General features: G+C 45.1%; 1 protein-coding gene across 1 annotated transcript in view; it reads right to left on the bottom strand.

The window, feature by feature from the left end:
* Positions 1 to 7,458: 7,458 nt before the first annotated feature.
* fam83hb (family with sequence similarity 83 member Hb) overlaps positions 7,459 to 16,765 on the bottom strand; it is a 38,799-nt gene continuing 29,492 nt past the window's right edge. Inside the window, exons 5-13 of the mRNA XM_023976318.2 lie at positions 12,998 to 13,162; positions 12,406 to 12,530; positions 11,877 to 12,278; positions 11,352 to 11,489; positions 10,873 to 11,121; positions 10,082 to 10,706; positions 9,010 to 9,979; positions 8,324 to 8,832; positions 7,459 to 7,641 (exon numbers count right to left, since the gene is read on the bottom strand). Of these exons, the coding sequence (XP_023832086.1) occupies positions 7,621 to 7,641; positions 8,324 to 8,832; positions 9,010 to 9,979; positions 10,082 to 10,706; positions 10,873 to 11,121; positions 11,352 to 11,489; positions 11,877 to 12,278; positions 12,406 to 12,530; positions 12,998 to 13,162 (3,204 nt within the window). The 3' untranslated portion in view covers positions 7,459 to 7,620. The remainder of the gene's footprint in view (positions 7,642 to 8,323; positions 8,833 to 9,009; positions 9,980 to 10,081; positions 10,707 to 10,872; positions 11,122 to 11,351; positions 11,490 to 11,876; positions 12,279 to 12,405; positions 12,531 to 12,997; positions 13,163 to 16,765) is intronic.

Here is a 16,765-nt window from a genome sequence, read left to right as displayed (position 1 = left end):
AGGGCAAATAAAACCACTTAGCCAGATGAAATATATATATACACTCCTTTCTTGAAACATTAATACAGTATCTTAACAGCCTTTATACCTATTATAGACATGTTGCGCAGTGGTGAACCTGTAGCCTTCAGTATGTGACAGGTTAGTACAGTGGTACCTATAGGCCTTCAGTATGTGACAGGTTAGTACAGTGGTGAACCTGTAGGCTTCAGTGTTGACAGGTTAGTACAGCGGTGAACCTGTAGCCTTCAGTATGTGACAGGTTAGTACAATGGTAACCTATAGCCTTCAGTATTGACAGGTTAGTACAGTGGTGAACCTGAGGTCTTCAGTGTGTGACAGGTTAGTACAGTGGTGAACCTATAGGCCTTCAGTGTGTGACAGGTTAGTACAGTGGCTAACTATAGGCCTTCAGTGTGTGACAGGTTAGTACAGTGGTGAACCTATAGCCTTCAGTATGTGACAGTTAGTACAGTGGTGAACCTATAGCCGTCAGTATGTGACAGGTAGTACAGTGGTGAACCTATAGGTCTTCAGTTGTACAGGTTAGTAACAGTGGTGAACCTATAGGTCTTCAGGTGTGTGACAGGTAGTTACAGTGGTGAACCTGTAGGCCTTCAGTGTTGACAGGTTAGTACAGTGTGAACCTATAGACCTTCAGTATGTGACAGGTTAGTACAGTGGTGAACCTATAGGCCTTCAGTGTGTGACAGGTTAGTACAGTGTTGAACCTAAAGGCCTTCAGTATGTGACAGGTTAGTACAGTGGTGAACCTATAGGCCTTCAGTATGTGACAGGTTAGTACAGTGGTGAACCTATAGCTAGCTCAATTGTAATACCAGCGCACTTATGTAGGAGAGTGCACTTTTTGTAAAACACAAAGGGCCAGTGGTCTAGTGGAGGGTATTCGCAGGTATAAGCCGTATACCCACTTTTGTTTCAGTGGGCATTGCTTATACTTAATCAATAAGGCACGAGGGGGTGTGGTATGTGGCCAATATACCACGGCTAAGGGCTGTTCTTATGCACGACGCAATGCAGAGTGCCTGGATACAACCCTAAGCCGTGGTATATTGGCCATATACCACAAACCCCTGAGATGCCTTATTGCTATTATAAACTGGTAAACAACGTAATTAGAGCAGTAAAAATGTATGTTTTGTCCCATATAACATACCAGTGGTATACGGTCTGATATACCACGGCGGTCAGCCAATCAACTTTCAGGGCTCGAACCACCCAGTTTATACTCCTTAATCCCTACTGATGCATATATCAAAGTAGTTTAGTGGAGGTATACGACTTATCAATTATGTAGCACAATAGAGAAATCATGCACAAAGTAGCCTACACAATCGCAAAGCGCATGAAATATAGTCACATGCGCTCCACACACATAGCCTAGTTTCAGCGGAATATCATCTGCAGGCAGCAAGAGCGTGCCGCTCTCAACTGGTTTTGACATCCGTAGCCGGCAGGGTAGGAGACGTTTTAACTTATGATATCGACCAGTAAATGATAACTAAGGCAACAATGGGTAAGCAAACCAGGTATTGAAAAAGTTAAGTCCTTGGTGTTGGTTAGAAGGCTATTTGTCATCATGTGCTGTTTGCATCCGGGGCATAGACATGGATGGGCCTGGGTGGATAGAGGCCCACCCACTGTGGAGCCAGGCCCTGACAGGCCCACTTAATCAGATTGATGTGGTTTAAGCATTGTTGTGGCCTTAGACCATCACAATTTTGTCTTTTTTCTATAAAAAAAAGGTATGATTTTGAGAGTGAACATCTGAAAAATGTATAGGAAAATATAGTACTTTCACACAGGGTGCCTTTCCTTCGCTGGGTGGGCCGTTTGGGAACTTTTGGGCAGAATTAGAGCATACCCACTTCTCCAGGCACCACTGCATGGAAAGACAGCAGTCACGCCGATGGAAAGACAGCAGTCACTCCGATGGAAAGACAGCAGTCACACACAGCATGATGTTAAAGGATAAGCAGTCCATAAACTCAGACATAATAAGCCAGTTGGTCCCAATCATAAGAACACAAAACACAACCATAAGGCATTTGCCAATAAAAATGTACAACTATTACTTCCCATTGCAAAAAACATTTCACGTTTAGCACACAAAGTAACCGGTGACCTAAAGTTTAAAGTGAAAATGGCAGTGTTTTAACTAGGGATGCACAATATATCGGTGAACATATCGGAATCGGACGATATTAGCAAAAAATGCCAACATCGGTATCGCCCGATGTCTAGTTCAATGGTGATGTTAAAAACCGGTGTCAAAGCTACCGTGCATACTTATATAACGTAGGTGACGTAATGACGCCACGTAAAATTTTGCTCTATACGTGCAACACTGCATTCCTAACCTAGCCCACAATGTCTGCTGTGTGAATTGAGCAGTCAACAAGTCGAGCAGTCATTTGAAAGAGTAAGAACATTTTAGCGAGACAACTCAAAGGCGAAATGCATTAAAGCCAAGATAATGGAATTCATTGCCCTTGACAATTTGCCGACTGGTCGAGCACCTGTACACACTACCAACTGCGCTATTTTTCAGATGTTGCCCTACCGGAGTTACACAGTAATAGCGTCACTGCTATTAGCTTCACAACATACATACTATGGAACACCATTTGGGTCTTTGCGTGTCAAAAAAGATACAGTTGTCACGATCGTTATAAGGAGTGGACCAAAGCGCAGTGCGATCTGGGTTCCACGTCCTTTTATTACTAGGTGAAACTCACAACAAAACAAAAACAATAAATCTCAAAACGAAACGTGAAGCTAACAATAGTGCACGCAGGCAACTATACCTAGACAAGATCCCACAAAGCACAAAGGGGAAATAGCTGCCTAAATATGATCCCCAATCAGAGACAACGATAAATAGCTGCCTCCGATTGGGAACCATACCAGGCCAACATAGAAATATAACTACCTAGATGACCCACCCTAGTCACACCCCGACCTAACCAACATAGAGAATAAAAGGCCCTCTATGGTCAGGGCGTGACAACAGTAGCACTGTCAAAGCTGTACAAAAAAGTACACCGGCCATGAACGATGTTTTTACAATACCGCGTTGGTAATAAAGCATAACGTTAATTTGTTCGACCTTCTGGGGTAGTGTAACGGATGTGAAATGGCTAGCTAGTTAGCGGGTACGCGCTAGTAGCGTTTCAATCAGTTACATCACTTGCTCTGAAACCTAGAAGTAGTGTTGCTCCTTGCTCTGCAAGGGCCGCGGCCTTTGTGGCGCGATGGGTAACGATGCTTCGTGGGCGACCGTTGTTGATGTGTGCAGAAGGTCCCTGGTTCGCGCCCGTGTCGGGGCGAGGGGACGGTTTAAAGTTATACTGTTACATTGATGCTTTTGACCCGGATCACTGGTTGCTGCGGGAAAAGGAGGAGGTTGAAAGGGGGGAAGGGGGGTGAGTGTAACGGATGTGAAATGGCTAGCTAGTTAGCGGGTACGCGCTAGTAGCGTTTCAATCAGTTACATAACTTGCTCTGAAACCTAGAAGTAGTGTTGCTCCTTGCTCTGCAAGGGCCGTGGCTTTTGTGGAGCGATGGGTAACGACGCTTCGTGGGTGACTGTTGTTGATGTGTGCAGAGGGTCCCTGGTTCGCGCCCGTGTCGGGGCGAGGGGACGGTTTAAAGTTATACTGTTACAGTAGCTAGCTTTAGCTATAAGAACTGTCTCATAAATTAGGGTTATTTGAGATGATGACACCTAGCTATATAGTTAGTTAGCCAATTATAGCTACTGAAATTGATTGTCGTTTAGCTATGTTTTTGGGGAAGAACATTGTTTGCATCCATGAGCTAGCTAGCTTTTTTTATGACCAGCACTGTTGGTGCGCGAGACAACTTTACCAGCATCATAGCATACGTATCGATTAATCATTGTGACATATGAAATACAAGTGATAGTGTAATCAATGTGTAATAACTACGTAAAAACATTATGAACGCGTTAAATTATTACATTCAGGTCCTGATTGGTCAACATGCTTATTTGACGTGTATCTTTTTTAACATGCAAAGACCCAAACGTGTTCCATAGAAATCCTGGTTGAGAATGAAATGACTGAACAAATGAACAACGAAACAGCACAGCAAAGTAAATTAAATAAATCGTTTTTGATGATGTTTTACTGGTAATGGGGACATACGTAAATGCCAACAGAATAACTTTTTGGTCAGTGTCGTGTGTGTGTGTGTGCGTCTGTAACCTTTATTTAACTAGGCAAGTCAGTTAAGAACAAAAAATGTTTTACAATGACGGCCCGGACGACGCTGGGCCAATTGTGCGCCGCCCTATGGGACTCCCAATCACGGCCGGATGTAATACAGCCTGGACTCGAACCAGGGACTGTAGTGACGCCTCTTGCACTGAGATGCAGTGCCTTAGACCGCTGCGTCCATGTGTGTGTGTGTGTTAATTATTTAACTGTACTAGAATGCTTAAAAGGCGGCTAAAATTTTAAATATCAGTTATCGGTATCAAGTTTTTTGGCAAGAAAAATATCGGATATTGGTATCGGCCAAAAATGTCATACCGGTGCATCACTAGTTTTAACTACAAACAGACAATCATAATATCAGTAAAAAATATCAAATTCCCACCTGATGCTACAAAACCAACTTTATAAGAGGTTTTAAAAATAGGTTCAATTTGACTCAACGTTCCATGACGTACACGAAGGCATTGTTGGCAGAATAGATGGATGCAGTTCATTGCATGATTAATGTAATTCACCAAAACATTTCAGGTTGTAAATCACAGCTGGCCTGGTACATTGTTTGCTGCCTCCATTCGGGAGGCACCGTTTCAGTTTCAATGACTCAATATTCTGGAGAAAAACGGACAAACGTAACTAAGACTGAGAATGTCAATAGAATCTAACTAGTCAGTCATAACGTGGCTATAGGCTAGCGTATCTATTTATGTAGCAAGCTAAAAATCCGGAGCCTAACGTTAGCTAGCTGCTAGGAGGATGTCATGGAGTGGGTGAGTGACAGACTTTTCCCCCTCATATCGTTTTTTCTGTGACTATACACAGCTAGAGATGATTTGACAAAATTACAATCATGGTCTTGACTTGGTCTCGGAACCCCTTGTCTCCCTCCTGGTCTCGGTATTGGCTCCCGAGTGGAGCAGCGGTCTAAGGCACTGCATCTCAGTGCAAGAGGCGTCACTACAGTCCCTGGTATGAATCCAGGCTGTATCACATCCGGCCGTGATTGGTTGTCCCATAGTGCGGCGCACAATTGGCCCAGCGTCGTCCGGGTTTGGCCGGGGTGGGCCGCCATTGTAAATAAGATTTTTTTCTTAACTGACTTGCCTAGTTAAATAAATGTCTCGGTCTTGAGATGGACTCGATTTGCTACGGTCTTAATCTTGAATCGGCCACGCTTTAGGTGGTCTCGAACACAACACTGGCATTAATTAATTATTCATAACTCTATTCCCTCACTAAGTATTTTTACAGAGTGTGTTCATGTACTTGGAAATGTTCTTTCCACTTCTGGTGTAGTGGACAGAGACAAACTGACAGACTCAAGGCGTGGAAGTTTTTATACTCTTGTATAAAATACAACATTTTAGAAATGCTTCCTTCCTTCTTCCCTACGTTTCTTCATCAAAGATGTCTGACCTGACTTGACCGGATAGGTGACGGTTTTGTGGTGGAAATATCACTCAAACCCTATCCAACTCACTACGTTTTCAAGGTACCTGCATCCACACAGGGCTGCAACAAAGCAGTCTCAATCTCAACTTGTCTTCTAAGGTACTGGTGATTTAATTAATAAATACTAAATTGTAAAGACCTGCAAGCCATATGCACAGTATCTAATTCTCTTACCCTGTTGGTCCATCTCGTTCCATCTCCTTTCCCAGCTAGCACATACAATTCTGAGAACCATATGCCTCTTAGAGCTTGGTGAGAGTGTGGTTGTCCTAGGGTTATTTTACATTCAACCTTCAAACAAAGTTCTGGGAATGGTGCAGGATACCCAGCTAGCACATAAGGTTCTGAGAATCATATGTTTCTTAGGTGGAATTTCAGTGCTTAAGCGTAACGTTTTCTGCAGGTTTCCTCGTGGTTCTATTTAAAGTAATGTTTTCAGAACGTTCAGAGAACATTAAGAAACACCAATCTTCTGTGGGAATTTCAGTACCTCAGCATAAAGTTTTCTGCAGGTCTCCTCATTGTTATATTTAAAATCATGTTCTAAGAACATTAAGAAAACTTTCCATAAAAACCACAAGAAAACATGAATAGCTTTCAAAGATCATTCTAAGAATGTTATTTAAAAACGTATACATTCAGCATCAACAAAAGTATTTTAATCCTCATGGCTAGAGAACATAAGATCATAGGTTTGAATCTCACATACCACAATAAAAAATACATGTGTTTGCATGATTGAAACATGTTCTCAGAACGTTATTTAATTACCTTCAAATAATTAATAATTTCCGTTCTCAGAACATGAATAAAACCTCCCAAGAAAACCTTCAGGGAACCACAGTAAAACGTTCTCAGAACCTCCCTGCAACTTAAAAACCTTCAGGGAAGCACAGTGAAACGTTCTCAGAAGCTCCCTGCAACTTAAAAACCTTAAAGGAACCACAGTAAAATGGTCTCAGAACCTCCCTGCAACTTAAAAATGTTCTCAGAACAGGCAAAATGTTCACTTCCGTTCTCAGAATGTTTAAAAGACGTTCAGTTTTACCAGTCAGGAAACGTATGTCTTTGTTCCGAGAACCAATGGAAAACAAAAAACTTACATTCCCACAACTTCCAAGGAACCAAATGTGCTAGCTGGGTTAATCTGTATTTTTCCTCTCTCCCTCTCTGCTGTCTTTAGTTTGGAGACTGGTTAATAATAGTTCTCTGGGTTTGTCGAGACGTGGCGCTCCGTTGGCACAGTGTAAACCCAGACATATTTCAGCATTACCAGTTTCCACACAAACACACACACACACAACACAACACACACACACACACACACACACACACACACACACACACACACACACCACACAACAACACACACACACACACACACACGCACACACACACGCACACATACACACACATACATACATACACACGACTGGCACTGGGAGTGTGCTGTTCTGTACAGGCATGTTTGATGGCTGGGCATGTGTTCAGTTGCTTTCTTGCAGTAAAACATGCACACACAACACACTTTCTCTCTCACTCTAGGCGTGGATGAAGGGTTGTGGTGAATCGGTGAAAAGTTGTCCCATGAAGTCCATATAAGGCAAAAACCAACCAGACAACGCTTGCCTTATATGGGTACAGTTTCATCTCAAGTTTCATAGTCAGTCATTTAAAGGTTTAGTACAGTATTGTCTGATTATCCACGAAGATTGCAGTCTGAAGTCACAGGAGGTATCTGCTGTTCTTGTGTTCAGTGTTCTCCCTCTCTCTCTGGTCTTCTGATGATGTGTTTGGCACATATGTTGCTGAATGTGAACGATGTGTGTGTGCATGTTGGTGTGTGTTTGCACGTCCTCCACACACACACACTCAGCTTCCAGTCAATATGTTCTTCAGCCATCTTTAGTTATCCCAGGTTATTCCCCATCTGTTAACAGAACATCAGGAATGACAGTGAGTGGAATACGATCTGATTCTCTCTCTCATACTCCCCCTTTCCCTCCCTCATGCTCCCCTCCTCCCCTCTCCCTCATCCTCCCTTCTCTACTGTCATCCCTACCTCTCCTCTCCACTCATCACCCCTTCTCCCCCTTGGTATCAGCTTTCAGTGTGGAAGATCTCTTTAGGTACTAATGTGCTCCATGGTTCACATGGTTTTAATGGTAACTTCAGTGGTAACTTAATTAAGAGCCAAACTAATGCCCCTATGACATCATATCCACAAAATTAAAACTCACTGAGTCTGTGCACTATGTAAAAATATCCTAAACATTTTTGTTGTTGCAAATCCTTATCAAAGTATCGGGAAACAAAATATTTTTTTTTTGTGTCACATCTTTAAATAGCAGCATCAAATATATGTTTCACATTAAGAGCTATAAATTATCAAATGTAAATGTCTCTTCTATTTAGTCAAGGGTCTGCTAAATGTCATATATTATTATTGTTAATATATTATTTTATCTCCTGGACATAACCAGTAAAGGTGTGTATTTACTCCTCTATACACTCCCCCTATCCTCCTCCTCTCCCTCTAACTCCTCCTCTCTTTCCCCTCTCCTGAAGCCCTCCTCCTCCCTGCAGACCTCCTGTTTGCTACGGTAGAGTACCTCAAAGCGGCTGTAGACCTTCTTGTCCTTCCTCATGCTCTCGATCCTCTTCAGGAGGCTATCTCTCTCCTGAGGGTTGACCTGGGGCCTCTGGAAGCGGTTCTTTTTGAGCGTCGGCTCCCTCTCCAGCCCTCCTTTCTCCCCCACTACGTCTACGCCCTTCTCCCCTCCGGCCTCCTCTCCTCCTCCTCGCTCCAGACGGTTCTTCTGGCTGTTGGCAGAGATCTGTTCCAGGATGACCTTGGTGTCGTCTCTCAGGTTGCTACTGAACAGAACTGAGCCACTGGAGCTCTGGTACCGAGACAGACCTGTCGTTTTGGACGCAGCTTTGTGATTGGCTGAGGAGGTGGCATAGTCTGTGGCTTTAGCGTCAGCGGTGGAGCTCAGGTGTTTAGCGGCGATCACAGGCTCCTCTGAGCTTTCCGGCACAGTTCTCATGGTCTTTTCGTCTCCGTTGGATGCCGATGTCGCACCACCGGAGCTCTTCTTGTCCTTGGGTCCCAGGAAACCTTTGAATGAATGAATGTTTTAATGAATAATTGAACAAATTAATCAATTAAAACCTTTATTGCTCCGAAGGGAATTTGCTGTATACAGCATGAGCACAGCAATTACATTTTTTAAATGAAAACCCAGTAAACATGGACGTAACAATCCGTGACAGACACACAGACAGTACAACATACCTTTGAGTCTTTGGGTCTGCTTCTTGAGGAAGTCTAGGGGCTTGGTGTCGGCCTTTCCCTCCCCTCCCAGGGTGTTGAGGGAGGTGTTGGAGCCCAGGTTCTTGTGGAGCCCGTCCTTAGACTCGGTCTGTGACATACTGGACGAGCTTTTGGAGCGAGACTTCTTCAGCTCGCTTTTCTCTGCGTCTGTGGCGTCCGTTGTTAGCATTTCCTCATCGCAGGAGACGTGGCGTGGGTTGGAGCTCTTGAACGGCTTCAGAGTGTCCCTCTTGAAGATCTTCGGAGAAGGGAATGGCTTTAGAATCTTACCGGGCTCTTTCTCTTTCCTCTGCGACTCCGAGCTGCTGTCTTTTCTCTGGGCTGTGGTAGAAGCGGCAGGCTCTGAGATTTTGAAACTTGGGGTGATGGACAGTTTACATTTTAGCTCTGGTGTGGCTGCGACTTGTGGTTTCTTTGGGGCAGGCTCTGGAGCAGTCACGAAAAATGAGGGGACTTTGGGGACCGAGGTGGTGGCGGTCGTGCTGGAAGAAGGAGTGTCTGGAAGGTCTGGTGTCTTCTGAGGAGGTTCTTTTATCACAGCCTCTTTAGATGCGTTCCTCTTAGCAGCCAGCTCCATGAAGTACTGCAGTCTATTGGAAGGGTTGTTCATGTTCAATGCCTGGGATTTAGGGGGATCTGCAGATGCTGGGGTGACTTTCGTGGTCTCCACCTCGGCCAGGGGGTTCTTAGGCACCTCTCTGTTGGCTGGGGTTACTTTGGGGGGCTCTTTCTTTGGCTCAGCCTCCTCTTTCAACCAAGCCTCTTTCTTTTCTTTCTCCTTCTCTTCTTTCTCCTTCTCTCTCTCGTTCTCCTCTGCCTTCTTCCTCCACTCAAAGGGTTCCCGGGTCAAGGAGCGTCTCTTGTCCAGGATCTGTTGGACGATGGAGGTGGTGCGGAGCGAGTCGGAATTCTCGTCCTCCTCGTTGGCCACCTGCGTCAAATCAAATTAAACTTTATTTGTATGGCACATTTCAAAGTAAGGTTGCAATACAATGTAAAACAAATCAGAGATGATATGAAAGGTAATAAAGACCTTCATGCCCAGGCCTCCCATGTGGGTCTCCGTCTTGGAGGAGGAGAAGATGAGGGAGGAGCGCAGCCGGGAACTCCTCTGGAGCATCGGGTTGACCCGCATCCGGACCGTCTCGTGTTTGGAGATCGAGACCTCCCCCGGAGCCTCCCTCGACGACGGCATCTCCACGTCTGCACCCACCTCCCTCCCCCCCACCGCCCGCTCTTTCTCTCTCTCTCTCTCCCACTCTGTGGTCCATCGGTCAGCCCTGTCCTTCCCCATGCTCTCAGGCATGAATGGCTTGCTGTAGTGCAGCGGTCGGATATCCGGTCTCGGCTTGGAGGGGACATTCGGAGGCTCTCTTGCCTCATGGGCGTACGATTTCCCATCAGACTCAGGGTCTTGGAAAGCATCAGGGCCCAGAGGTTGGGGCAGCCCCTCCTCTCCTGTGTCCCCGTAGGCGCTGAGGTAGGAGTTGATCCTCCAGCTGCGGAGGCCCTGTCTGACGTTGGGGTCCTGGTCGTGGTCTGCCTCCGCTGGAACAGGAAATACCTGCTTCTCTGGGGGGTGCGGATGGGTGGGGGATGACAGGCAGGCGTAGGGCTGGCCCACCGTCGGCCTCTTGTGGCCACTGCCACCTCCGTACCTAGACAAAGGAGAAGGTGTTACATTATTATAGACACATTTTGAGTGTCGTGGTTGATACTTACACATTTTCTTCACTTTAATTTAAGAACTCTAGTGGGAGCAGTCAACAGTGAACAGACATTACTGATTATTCTCCAGTCCAGTGGACTGTCCCTACCACGTACCTTCCCCCTGCTGGTGGATGTCCCGGGTCATGTTTCAGGTCCTCAGAGGAGAAGTAGTCTCTGCCGTAGCCCTCTGGACCAGGAGGTTCCTCATAGGGGTAGCCTGAGTCAGAGTACTGGTCCAGTGCTGGTCTGTTCCTCAGCCTGTCGTAGTGTCCATGGCCTGAGCCAGGTCCTTCTAGCCCTGACCCCAGCCCTAACCCAGGTCCCTCACCACCCTGGTAGTAGTGGCTGGACTGGCTCTGCTCCCTGGAATACAAACATGTTCATAAATCATCATCAGCAGCAGAATCATCATCCTCATCAACATCATCAGAATAACGATCATAAAAACCCAACATGCTTTACATATCACAGATCATTTTTTAAAAGATTATAACTAGGGCCAAGAGTTTTGCCTGACCTGATCACAATATTAAGTCAAGCTGACAAAGACAACATAAACTAACTAACTAACAAATGAACTAACTAACTAGTACCTGTGGTAGTGCTGCTCTGTCTCATCCAGGTTGTTCATGACTCTGTGCTTCATGTACTGTCTGGAAGAGGTGTAGCTCTCCTGGGTTCCCTCTGCATAGCTGTGCCTCTTATAGTCACTGGCGCTTATCTCCATCTGCCTGGGAACACAGGAAACACAAACAAAACCCTTTCAAATGGTAACAGAGGAAGTTCCCCAAAAATCGGTTGAATACTCATGATTGACTTTGGTACTCTATTCCAAGTATACACTCTTAGGAAAAAAAAGGGTTCTTTGGCTGTCCCCATAGGAGAACCCTTTGAATAACCCCTTTGGGTTCCATGTAGAACCCTTTCCACAGTGATTGCTACATGGAACCAAAAAGGGTTCTACCTGGAACCAAAAAAGGTTCTACCTAGAACCAAAAAGGGTTCTCCTATGGGAACAGCCAAAGAACCCCCTTGGAACCCTTTTTTCTAAGAGTATAGTGAATTATAGGGTTCTACATAAAATCTAGTTTGACATAAATATACGTGCACCATCCCACCTGGAGACCATGGAGCGGCTCTGCTGCATCCTGAACTGCTGTGACACTGCAAACTTCCCAAGATTCAGTCCTCCTGGTTCTATGGTATGTCGGAACATGTCATCTCTTCGGAACGCAGAGCGCTCGGAATCTCCTCCTCCGAAAGGGTAGGCCGGAAGTTCGGGGGTGTGTCGTTGGAAACTCAGAGGGTTTCGCAGGGACTGGGTCCGCTTCAAGCCAAACTGGTTACCATAGTAACTGCTGCTGCTGCTGTCAGAGGAGAAAGGCACTAGGGCGTGGTCAACAGTGAGGGGCTGTGATTGAGCGAACAGGATGCGGAACTCCTCGTCAAAGGTGGTGACCAGTTCTCCCAGGAAGAGATGAGCGATGCAGCGATGCAGCTTCTCATAGGACCACATGAAACTACAGGAAACAGGATATGACACGTTAACTTCTGCGACTAAAGAAGTATCTGATATCTGTTCTATCTGCTGTGTTTCTATGCTCAACTATAGTTGAGTGTTGAAATCTGTTATATTTCTATGTTCACCTGTAGTTTCCGCTGAGCACGGCCCTGCAGTCAGCCAATAGAAAGCGGTTTTTCACCTGTCCTTTAAATGACTTCCCTGTCCGACAGAAATAGGTCACTCCCGCCACCGTCCGCACACGCATCATCTGCAACACACACACGCACACACAAAATAGTTATTCAGAATCACAAGGGGTTAATGAATGATGTTAGTCTTTAGTGAGTTCTAAGGGTGAATCAAACCAGTTTGTCCGCTCTGTTGAGATGTATGTAACCAAGCTCAGGTCTAGTCAGTTAGACATCATGTAAATATGTAGGTAAATAAATGACCTTACTGCTATGAGACAGTGGCCTCCTGCCAGTCAACACAGAAACACTGGGATACTATCTGTAAGACTGTCGGCTCAAACCATGTGTTTTTCAAACTATTAAAACTACTGTTATTTTTTAGCCCTGTGCTGTTTGTGCTAGTGCTGGGATGGATCAAACCCCTGCACACCCAGTAGGTTTTCAGGAACAGGATTAACCTGAGTTGTGGGGAAAACTGAGTTAAGGCGTGGAGAGTCACCCCGCCTAAAATAGTTCAATCTAGGCCAAAAACATAGAGACTCACGTGGACAAGATCCAAGTTGACCTTACAGTTGATCACCATGGAGACGAAGTGATGGGCATTCTGTTCGTCCAATAGAATGTAGACGGGAACTTGACGTGCCGCGGCATCCAGCAAGTCAGAAAACAGATCCACGTCTGTAAACATGTCCATCACCACAGCGATGACCTAACAACGCCCAATGAGAGACGGGGAAATATCACATTAGCCAAATAGAAACTAGAAAATATCACATCAGGTTTAGGATTATTTCGTTTAGTTGGACATGACACACACACACACACACACACACACACACACACACACACACACACACACACACACACACTACACACACACACACACACACACACACACACACACACACACACACACACACACACACACACAACACACACACACACACACACACACACACACACACACACACACACACAACACAGAAAGAGGAGGGAGGACAGTAACAGAGACATGGCAGGTCAGATTAACAGGTTTGTCAACCCTGTTGACATTTAGACACACACACACACACAACACACACACATGCACACACACACACACACACAGAAAGAGAGCGAGGACAGTAACAGAGCATGGCAGGTCAGAATTAACAGGTTTGTCGACCCTGTTGACATTTAGACACACACACACACACACACACACACACACACACACACACACACACACACACACACACACACACACACACCACACACACACACACACACACACACACACACACACCACACACACACAACACACACACACACCACACACACACACACCACACAACACACACACACACTACAACACCACAGAAAAGTAATTGTATTATTTAGGAGGTTGAGCTGAGTGCAAGTCATTCATCTTCAGAGACAGGGTGTGGTGGATAAGCAGGACAGAGCAGAGCGGGGGCAGACTGACTGGCAGAGTTTAAGACAACAGCGTCCAAAACTGACAAATAATCATTAACATGACTCTATCTGCAACACTGGATCCCTGTCTGAGGGATAGTGACTGAGTAAAAAATAACATAATAGGTATTCAACAGGATGGGAATGCTATCGCGTTAACGGTGTGTTGTTGGGTGGACTGGGGTGAGAAGGCCTGGGTCTGGGAATCTGTAACTGCCAGTTGAACTCCACTCCTGCCCTCACTGCTGGAACATACACTACCGGTCAAAAGTTTTAGAACACCAACTCATTCAAGGGTTTTTCTATATTTTTACAATTTTCTACATTGTAGAATAGTGAAGACATCAAAACTATGAAATAACACATATGGAATCATGTAGTATGCAATAAAGTGTTAAACAAATCAAAATATATTTGATATTTGATATTCTTCAAATAGCCACCCTTTGCCTTGATGACAGCTTTGCACACTCTTGGCATTCTCTCAACCAGCTTCATGAGGTAGCCACCTGGAATGCATTTCAATTAACAGGTATAACTTCTTAAAAGTTGATTTATGGAATTTCTTTCCTTCTTATTGCGTTTGAGCCAATCAGTTGTGTTGTGACAAGGTAGGGGTGGTATACAGAAGATAGCCCTATTTGGTAAAAAAAAAAAATCCATATTATGGCAAGAACAACTCAAATAAGCAAAGAGAAACGACAGTCCATCATTACTTTAAGACATGAAGGTCAGTCAATACGGAACATCTCAAGAGGTTTGAAAGTTTCTTCGAGTGCAGTCGCAAAAACCACCAAGCGCTATGATGAAACTGGCTCTCATGAGGAATGGAAGACCCAGAGTCACCTCTGCTACAGAGGATAAGTTCATTAGAGTTACCGGCCTCAGAAATTGCAGCCCAAATAAATGCTTCACAGAGTTCAAGTAACAGACACATCTCAACATCAACTGTTCAGAGGAGACTGTGTGAATCAGGCCTTCATGGTCGAATTGCTGCAAAGAAACCACTACTAAAGGACACCAATAAGAAAAAGAGACTTGGTTGGGCCAAGAAACACGAGCGATGGACATTAGACCGGTGAAAATTTGTCCTTTGGTCTGGAGTCCAAATTTGAGATTTTTGGTTCCAACCGCCGTGTTTTTGTGAGACGCGGTGTGGGTAAACTCTGCATGTGTAATTCCCACCATAAAGCATGGAGGAGGAGGTGTTATGGTGTGGGAGTGCTTTGCTGGTGACACTGTCTATGATTTATTTAGAATTCAAGGCACACTTAACCAGCATGGCTACCACAACATTCTGCAGTGATACGCCATCCCATCTGGTTTGGGCTTAGTGGGACTATCATTTGTTTTTCAATAGGACAATGACCCAACACAGCTCCAGGCTGTGTAAGTACTATTTTACCAAGAAGGAGAGTGATGGAGTGCTGCATCAGATGACCTGGCCTCCACAATCCCCTGACCTCAACCAAATTGAGATGGTTTGGGATGAGTCAGACCGCAGAGTGAAGGAAAAGCAGCCAACAAGTGCTCAGCATATGTGGGAACTCCTTCAAGACTGTTGGAAAAGCATTCCAGGTGAAGCTGGTTGAGAAAATGCCAAGATTGTGCAAAGCTGTCATCAAGGCAACGGGTGGCTATTTGTTTAAAGAAATGTTGGTTACTTCATGATTCCATATGTGTTATTTCATAGTTTAGATGTCTTCACTATTATTCTACAATGTAGAAAATAGTAAAAAAAATAAAGAAAAACCCTTGAATGAGTTGGTGTGTCCAAACTTTTGACTGGTACTGTATGTAAAACGTGTGTAAACTGTTTATGTAACAAAAAACCTTTGTCCTCCAAAGAAGATGCGAGTGGGTGGGTGTAAGTCGCTCTGGATAAGAGCGTCTATTAAAATGTGGGTGTGCATCCGGGTGGGTGGGTGAGTGGATGGGTTGTTTTGTAGCCTATAGTGTGGTGATTAGCTGTCTGATGAGTGTGCATGTGTTTTGTAAACTTCCACACACACCTAGAGCTATAGGTAACCATAGTAACCAATTACGTTATAGCCCTGCCCACTGGATCAAAGACTGGCTGTAGTTTACTCAGCAGCAGCACTGTGACTGACCTGCAGCCTGCTAGTCAAGACTGCTAGCCTACGGCTAATTAGTAGGTGTTCTAAAACTTTTGACCGGTAGTGTATGTGGGCAAGACAAAGGAGCTTATCGTGGACTACAGGAAACAGAGGGCCGAGCTCGCCGACATTAACATCGACGGGGCTGTAGTGGAGCGAGTGGAGAGCTTCAAGTTCCTCGGTGTCCACATCACTAAGGACCTATCATCATGGTCCAAACACCCTAACACAGTCGTGAAGAGGGCACGACAATGCCTCTTCCCCCTCAGGAGGCTGAAAATATTTGGCATGGGCCCTCAGATCCTCATTGAGAGCAGCTTGACTAGCTGCATCACCACTTGGTATTGCAACTGCTCGGCATCCGACAGAGGGGAGTGTGTACGGCCCAGTATATCACCGCGGCCAAACTCCCTGCCATCCAGGACCTCTATACCAGACTCCAGCAACCCAAATCATAGACTCTTCTCTCTGCTACCACACTGCAAGCCGTACCAGAGCGCCAAATCTAGGACCAAAAGGCTCCTGAACAGCTTCTACCCCCAAGCCATAAGACTGATGAACAGTTAATCAAATGGCCACCAGACTATTTACATTGACCTTATTATTTATTTGTCTTATCTGAATTGTTTTGCACTTACTCTCTTGCACACACACACATACTACACTGACACTCTAACACTCACACACACACATACTACACTGACACTCTAACACTCACACACACACATACTACACTGACA

Source organism: Salvelinus sp. IW2-2015, linkage group LG31 (genome assembly GCF_002910315.2).
Source record: "Salvelinus sp. IW2-2015 linkage group LG31, ASM291031v2, whole genome shotgun sequence".
NCBI lineage: Eukaryota > Metazoa > Chordata > Actinopteri > Salmoniformes > Salmonidae > Salvelinus > Salvelinus sp. IW2-2015.
Note: the sequence above shows the minus strand (reverse complement) of the source record. Positions and strands in the feature narration are given on the sequence as shown.